Below are 8,850 nucleotides of genomic sequence, written 5' to 3' on the forward strand. Positions count from 1 at the left end.
GCTAGAGAAAGAGAGAGTCCATTAGCTGCTATTAATTACCTCTCTCTGCTTGGTATTCACAGACTAGCTTCTAATGGGCCTCAGGGAGATCAATTCTCTACGACCAACTTAAGTCCACACGCGCACGCACACGCGCACACACACGCACACGCACACGCACACGCACACGCACACGCACACAGTCAGTGTGGGTGCTTACAGGTCAGTTTTTACACTCTGTGCGTTCAATTAACCCATTCAATCCGGGAACGCATGCATCTCTGTCATTTTAGATTTCTTTGGGCTATTCAAAAATAGCAGATCTACAAGCTCATAGCGCGGCATAAGTGACGCGCTATGAGCTTTCACTTTTTTTTTCTCGACAAAAACGGTGAAAATGTGTGCAAATCTTTGAATATATATGTATATTTTTTTTAACTCAAACATTTTTAACTCAAATATTTGCTTCTGGGGGGATTCTACAAGTGTCTTCTAAATCCTAACAGTTTTTTTTTTTCATTTTAAACTTATGTTGCTATAATATCAGTGGTTCTCAAACTTTTTCCATGTCAAGGACCCCCATTTCATAATATGTTGTTCCAGGGACCCCCCAGGAGCAAAGATTTGAGTTAAAAAATGTTCGCTCTAAAATAATTATGCATTCAAAGATTTGCACACATTTTCAAGATTTTTTCCCAAAATAGCAGATCTACAAGCTCATAGCGCGGCACTCGGTGCCGCGCTATGAGCTTGTAGATCTGCTATTTTTGAATAGCCAAAGTATAAAAATAATGGTTAAAGTGGTTAAAATGTAAAATGACCCGTGTAGATGTTGCTATATCGATGGCTTTGGTTTGAAGCCTTAGCGTCCAGCCCAGGCAGCTATTCAATGGGGAACCCAACAATCGTGTTTAATTCCAAAAACTCACGGTAGAAATACTGGGATTAACCCATTAACTCTTTCATTGCCAGATTTATTGGCACTTGTGTTGTCCCAGTGCCAGGAAAAAGGTGCATTTTTCCTCCGTTTGCTTTTTAACATCGAAGTGAATGGAGCAGCATTTTTTTGGATAGCGTTATCTCCTAGTTCCTTTGAGATAAACCAAAAAAAAACAAGAGCAAAAAAAAAATATATATATATATATATATATATAAAAGAAAAAATTATATAAAAGAAAACATTATAAAAAAAAATATATCATTTTTTTTTTTTTTTATAATTTCGTCATTTCCGTCCGTGGCCATGAGAGCCATAGAGCCATCGGACGGGAATTCCCGTTTTTGGCAATAAAAGAGTTAAGACCGGGAAAGCATCTGTGTGTCATTTTTTAGAAAAATCGTGAGAATTTGTGCAAATCTTTTGAATTTATATATACATTTTTAAAGAGAACATTTTTAATTCAAATCTTTGCTTCTGAGGGGTCCCTGTAACAAAATATTTTGAGATGGGGGTCCGCAGCCAAATACATGGCATTTTTGGGGTCCTTGACATGAAAAAGGTTTGAGAACCGAACCACTGATATTATTATTTTCCAAAAACGTAGTATTTAGAAGACATTTGTAAAATCTCCAGAAGCAAAGATTCGTGTAAAAAAATGTAAACAACGATTTTTCAAAAATAGCAGATCTACAAGCTCACAGTGCGGCACTCGGTGCCGCGCTGTGAGCTTGTATATCTGCTATTTTTGAATAGCCCAAAGACATTTTAAAATGACACAGTATGCGGTTCCCGGTCGAATATATGAAAATAAAAGTGGTCATTTTAGATTTATTTGGGCTATTCAAAAATGGCAGATATACCATATTATCTTAAAACCATGGCACCAACAGGACTCAATGAGGACTTTGATATTAGGCCATATTTATAAACAAGCCAAAGAAGGGAGTTGTATGTGTGTAGGTTGTAAAACGTTAACTTTTCTTTTCCTTTTGTTGTTTTTGCTTGTAACTTGTGGTACACAGTGGCTATGATCTGGACCGGGTCAAAAGATATATAGTTTCTAGGGAGTATTTCTTGAGAAATGCATTTCATGAAATATGTAGTAATATGAAGTATATTTCTTTGGAGGAATATTTTTTGGAAAATATTTGTCAGCAGATAGTAAGCTTAGTCCTTATTACCTGTCTGTTGAATCAAATGAATTGAGTTTTCTACTGTTTTTAATCTTTACTAAAGTCTTTTTTCTAAAAAATAGTTGTAAAAAATCAAGAAAATGTTAATACTCTGTAAAATGTAAAAGATGAAATGTTGTCTTTTGATTAGTTGTCTCTTGACAAAATGTTGATCAAGTCTTGGTACCGCCCCTGATCACCAGGTGGGGCTGGTAACCAAAATCATTTGTTCCTGTATAAAAAGAGGTCATTTCCTGTTCTTGTTTATACTTGAAAAAGACCGAAAGGGTCGAAACGTCGTATCAAGCTGTTTGTTGTGAAATAAAACCTGGAGCATTAAAGTGAGTTGCGAGCCATACCTTTGTTTTAGATATACCATATCTGCCATATGGTATATCTGCCATTTCTTTAAAAATCTTGAACATTTGTGCAACTCTTTGAATATAGTTTAAAGCAAACATTTGCAACTCCAATCTTTGCTTCTGGGGGGGTCCCTGGAACAAAACAGTATGTTGCTATATCAGTGTTGTTGCTCCAACTTTTCCATGTCAAGGACCCCCAAAATGATATGTATTTGACCGCCGACCCCCATCTCAAAATATGTCGTTTTCAAATGGCCAAAATATATAAAAGTCCTTTGAAAATTGCCACGCTGTCACTGAGCCAGAAGGTGAGGGAGGTGCAGGGATTAGGAGCCAATGAGTCGAAAATTACACAACCTTCAGCCTGGGGATCTGTGTGGGATCCACGCTGTCCCCTTTCTTCTCCTGATTCTTCATCCTCGGAAAATGAGCCACGGGGGGACGATATGATAGGCTGTCAGCCACACAAAAGACTTGTGGCAGAGAGAGAGAGACAGACAGACAGAGAGACAGACAGACAGACAGATTTCCACTACATCTTAGAGACAACTTTTGTACTTTTTCTCCACTATTATTTGAAAACTTTAGTTACTAGTTACTTTGTAGATTTTCGATTACTATCACAAAACATGCGATGCGACACATTGTGAGCTTGTAGATCTGCTATTTTCAAAATATTTGAATACATTTTATACATTTGAAAACTTGTGAAATGGGACATTCTGCATAATGAGCACTTTCTACTTTTGGTACTTTTTGTACATTTTGATACCAATTCTTTTTACTTTTTACTAAAGTACATTTTGAATTCGGGGACGTTTACTTGTAACAGAGTATGTCTACATTGCAGTATTGATACTTTTACTTACGTAAAAAAAATACGAGTGCTTTTTTCCGCCACCGCTTATGAGAAGGAGAGAGATACACCACAACACGACGGGGTCTAATAATGACCCATCCTTCCCATCCATGAGCAGTGTTGCCAGATTCTGTGAGAGAAACAAGCAACCAGGTGTAGGAAAACCAGCCCAAAAGAAGCGACTATGGGCCACATGAGCACTTTAACACATACATCAGCTATTTGAAAATAGCAGATCTACAAGCTCACAACGCGTCGCTTGTAGATCGGCTATTTTCAAATAAAATATTGCAGGGAAATTATAATAAGCAGACCTGGCAACCCTGTCCATGAGGCTAGTGCATGACGTCAGTCATCTATGACGTCAGTACCGTCCGTGACGTCGGCAACCTTCATATTTGGGCAAAGTTTCCACCCTGTCCAACCTCCAATGAATTAAAATTAAAACAAGAATTTATTGGATATAAAACACATCCAATTTGACTGTGTAGGTTTTGTGCACGATAGATTACGCGTGTTAAAGACTGTACAAGCGCGTTCTGCAACATGACCTGTGATCCACAAGGCCCACTGCCTCCATCTAGTGGCGTTACAGAAATACAGCACCCTGGCACACTGGCCTTAGCCTTTTTTTTTAGGTTGGTCTGTCGGACACGCACGCACGCACGCACGCACGCACGCACGCACGCACGCGCGTTTGTGACGTGACGGTTATCTCCATATATGAAGTTTCTGGGAAGGGTTCACTGATGTCAGACTCCGTATCTATGACACGTCTTGGGTCTCTCTTGGGTCTTTATGACGACTTCGTAGGTCGATCGTCTCCATTTATGGGGATCTCCATATATAGGCCAGTGCTGGCAGGTATGCCCTGAACGTTGTAGATCTGCTATTTTTCAATAGCCCGGATTTAATGGGTTAACCGATGACGAGTTTTGGTTACCGGTTATAAAGCGTATCCTGAAGGCCATCTGTAGCTTGGATATATTCTCTGTTTATTGCTCAGCCATAATGCTGATGTTCCCTCTGAGGGACTGAGCGAGGCTAACATCAAGTTATCCGGAGGATGAACCCTTAACAGCCTGTGACGGCGAAAGCAGCGTTGCCAGATTTCGCGAGAGAAACAAGTGGCCAGGTTCTATGAAAACAAGCCCAAAAGTAGCGACCGGTTTTACCTCGTGTATAGGGCGCTTTGTAGGATTTGTGTTGTTAAAAATGATTCATAAGACAAATCTTGTGTGGGGGTCCCTGGCACAACATTTTTTCAGACGGGGGTCTGTCTGCAGAGAAATACATTATTCATTTGGGGGTCCTTGACATGAAAATGTTTTAGAACCACTGGTTTAAACAACACTGGGAATAAAGCCCAAATAAGTAACTACACGTTGGAAACGAGCCCCCCCAAAAAAAGCAACCCGCAACTCCCAATATTTACAAGCAACTATAGAAAAAGCCCAAAGTTGCTTATAATAAGCAGACTTGGCAACACTGTCCGAGAGCTACTCCTCTCAGAGTTAAATAAGCACAATAGTGACAGGCCTGTCACTATTACTATTTTCGCCTGATTGCAATGATTTACTAAACGCGTTTTATTTAAAACGCATCGCGATGCGACCCCTTTTGATCCTTTAGATCGGCTATTTCCACTATTAATGTTTATTTATTTAAGTAGTAAATATGTGTTATTTGTCATATCTGCCCTGTGCAACTTTTGTTTACGAAGGCTAAACGTTTTTATTCATAATGTTCCAATAATGTTCAACGACAGAAACACAATTAACCCATTAAGACCTGGAACGCATCTGTGTCACTTTAGATTTATTTGGCTATTAAAAAATAGCAGATATACAAGCTCATAGCGCGGCACCGAGTGCCGCGCTATGAGCTTGTAGATCTGCTATTTTTAAAAAATCTTGATCTTGATTTTTTTTTTTTTTTTTTTTTCAAAATTTTAGGGTTTAGAAAACATTTTTAAGAATCGCCTGAGGTCTTAATGGGTTAAATCGTTATTCGCATTTATTTGAGTGACAATTATCAATCGTCAAGTAAAATGTCATAATTGTGACAGCCCTATATGACAGTGTAGGTTGGGGTTCCAGGGTCGTTTCAGTGATTCTCAACCATTTTAATTTCAAAGACCGAGTCCGAGACCCCCAGTTTTTATATGCATTAGGCCACGGACCCTCATTTGCTTATCTCGGGGACCCCAATCTACACTGTAAAATCCTCAGTAGCGTTAATTCAACTCTGAAAGTGTACACATGTAACCATATGGACCAATAAGTGTCCGTGGACTCGGTGTTGAGAACCAGCGCTTAGGGATGGGACTATTAACCGGTTTTACTATTAACACATTGAGTGCCAAAACCGTATTAATACGGTTTTGCAAATACACCCGTGGAGTGACAACTTTCCTAAAAAACGTATACAGGTATATATGTTTTTTTTTTAATCTTTTTGTTTTTTTCGTTTATTTCCATGCGGGAGGGGCTATAGCAGCTCTGGGATCACCCTAGGCGATTCTGAGAAGGGCCAGATGGATCATCGTGTGAAAAACATGGCTCCCCATCTGCTTCCTTCTCTAAAACGCCTATAACTCCCAAACTTTTTACGTTGTGGAAAACAACTAATTTTGCATCCGCGATCGCTCCGCAATTGTTACTCGCGTGAAAGATGTTATCGTTCCGGCCGTCAGCCAGGACCATCGGGTAAAATGGAGGCATGCTTTTTTTTTTCATGCATCGCTCGTCATGGAGTCTACAGCTTTAAACAGCACAATGGAGCTTAACGGTGAGATTCCCGGCACGGAACGTATTCTGTTATTATAACATTCTGGCACCCAATGTGTGTGAATCACGATTCAAAACGTCAGAATAAATAATATACTGTAGTGGCTCAGTATAATTGTGCGGGGGGGGGGGAACGTGCAATGGGGAAAAAAAATATTTACTTTTTTTTTTGTTCATTTTTATTTATGACAAGTTTGTATTATTTGGCTAATAGTGTTTATTTCTCTCACTAATAATCGTACCAATCAAAATCCATAATCGTCCCTACCATTCAATGTGGAGGGAGCGAGGGGAGAAGGAAGTGGTGGATGAGCCCTTTCACAGCTTGTCCAAGTATTTGTCTAACTCAGGCATGCCTTCTTTGAGAGACTTGCGCTTGCGCGTCGCAGCGATGATCTGAGCCGGCTTGGACGCGCTGTCCATGGGGTCTCCCGGAAGCACCTGCCAGTGGTCAAACGAGCACTGTGGGAACGCCTGGCCGCCGGTGGCGGCGCGCAGGTCGGCCGTGAAACCGAACGACTCGTTCACCGGCAGCCAGGCCTTGACGACGAACACGGGCCTGTCCATTTCCTTGATCTCTTCGATCACTTCGCCGCGTTTCCTGTTCAACACGCCGTAGATTCCTCCGACCACCGCCTCGGGACACTGGATCTCGACCAGGTAAACCGGCTCCATGAGCCTGGGTGCGGCCGTGAGCTGGGAGGCGAGCAGTGCCCTGCGAGCCGTGTCGATGATCTGGCCGCCACCGCGGTGGATGGCGTCCGTGTGCAGGGTGACGTCGTGGATGTCGAAGCGACACGCGCGCATGTTCTCCTCACACAGGACACCCTTCTGGGTGGCCCACTGGAAGGCGCTGGTGATGCTGTCCTTGATCTCGTTCAGATACTGCACTCCCTTGGTCACGTCCACTAGAACGTTGGGTCCTTTTGTGTCGGGTCCGAAGCACCAGATCTTACGAGCCTCGTTGACGTCCCAGCCATACGTGTCGGCTAGGTAACGGCCGCGAATCTTAAAGTCCTGACTTTCACCGACTGTGCCCTTTTCAATGTCCTCGGCGAGACCCTCGGGGAAGGGACGGGCCTTCATGTACAGACGGTTGTGCTTGTTGGGGGATTTGGACAAGCACATGATCGACGACTCCTCAGTGACTGTCTCCCTGTAGGCCACCACGGGGTCGGATTTCTCGAGTGGAACGCAGGCATATTCCTCCTCAAGGTCTTTAAGGCAGATCTCTAAATGCAGCTCTCCAGCTCCAGCGATGATTTGCTCTCCACTTTCTTCGGTGATAATCTGTACCATGGGGTCAGACTTGGACAGACGCTTCAGGCCCTCCACCAGCTTAGGCAGGTCAGACACACTCTTTGCCTTCACAGCCACTCTCACCACGGGGCTGACACTAAACTTCATCATCTTCATATTGTGGGCCTGCTCAAAAGTGGTGATGGTCCCGGTCTTGACAAGGAACTTGTCCACACCCACAAGACCTACAAGGTTCCCACATGGACAATCATCGATGGTCTCTGTATGACGGCCCATCATCAGAACGGTCCTCTGAATTGGTTTTATAATGAGATCATCCTTCTTTCCATAGGTGAAGTTTGGTCCCATAATGCGCACCTTGATGCCACTTTTGACACAGCCAGAGAAGACACGTCCAAAAGCATAGAAACCCTTGTCACCGCTGGGCACCATCTTAGAGATGTACATCATCAGTGGAGCGTTGGGGTCACATTCCTTGATACCTTTAGCAACCTCATCGTCCTGAGGTCCTTCATAGAGCAGCTCACAACGGTACCGCTGGGCCGTGACGGGGGAAGGCAGGTGGATGGTGATCATCTGAAGCAGAGCCTCTCCGGCAGGCAGCCAGCTACGCATCACAGCCTTCAGCAGGGGCTTGCCCTCCTTCTCCTTGTCGTCCTTATCCAGCTTGATTTCCAGTTTTTCAATCAGCTTGACTGTCTCCTCCTTCTTGAAGTTCATGATGGCATCAAACAGCTTGAAGATGGGATCCAGGACGAAGTAGTTAAACGTTCGAGGAAATTGCTTGCCGTTGGGTCCATTAGAAGTCTTGCTGAACTTACAAGCTTCAGGGTCATAATACCTATCGCCCCACAGCTTCTTCATCATATCCTCTACCTTCTTGCAACGCTCATCTGGCGTCATCGATGCATTGCCATTCCTGGCAGAAACCTTGGCTACATATTTCTCAGCAAATTGCTTGAGGGTGAAGGCCCAGCTATGGAGACCAGAACCAAAGCCAACTGTACCGTTGACTGGGTCGACCATGATATTACCCATAGGTCCAGAACTATCGTCCTCCACATAGGTGGAGATGATGACGTTGACGTTCTCAACGATACGTTGGAATGTCTGGTAGAGCGACTCAGGGTCCAGCTGCAGCTCCAGCAAGGCACGGTCCATCTTATTCAACATCAGGATGGGCTTAATGCGCTCCAGAATGGCCTGCTGCAGCACGGTCTTGGTCTGCACACAGACGCCAGACACACAATCCACAACAACCAGGGCTCCGTCAGTGACACGGAGAGCGGCGGTCACCTCAGAGGAGAAATCAACGTGCCCGGGGGAATCGACCAGGTTAATCAGGAAACCGGTGCCGTCTTTGCGCTGACTGATGAAGGCCAAGTCGTTCTCGCTCAGCTCATAGAACAAAGAGATGGCGGTGGACTTGATGGTGATGCAGCGTTCCTGCTCGTCTTTGCGCGTGTCGGTGAAACGAGTCTCTCCGGCG

The 8,850-nt window shown here is 43.6% G+C and overlaps 2 protein-coding genes across 2 annotated transcripts in view; one reads left to right on the plus strand and one right to left on the minus strand.

The window, feature by feature from the left end:
* The window catches only part of LOC308079001 (poly [ADP-ribose] polymerase tankyrase-1-like), a gene marked incomplete at both ends in the record, with an annotated part of 111,111 nt that overhangs the window by 25,239 nt on the left and 77,022 nt on the right, over positions 1–8,850 (plus strand). The window lies entirely within an intron of this gene.
* Positions 6,420–8,850, minus strand: part of LOC308078723 (elongation factor 2b-like) — a gene marked incomplete at its 3' end in the record, with an annotated part of 2,677 nt that continues 246 nt past the window's right edge. Inside the window, exon 1 of the mRNA XM_080420028.1 lies at positions 6,420–8,850. This exon is cut by the window's right edge and continues 246 nt beyond it. Coding sequence (XP_080276154.1) covers positions 6,420–8,850 — 2,431 coding nt within the window.

Source organism: Gymnoscopelus braueri (genome assembly GCF_963280865.1).
Source record: "Gymnoscopelus braueri genome assembly, chromosome: 22".
Lineage (NCBI taxonomy): Eukaryota > Metazoa > Chordata > Actinopteri > Myctophiformes > Myctophidae > Gymnoscopelus > Gymnoscopelus braueri.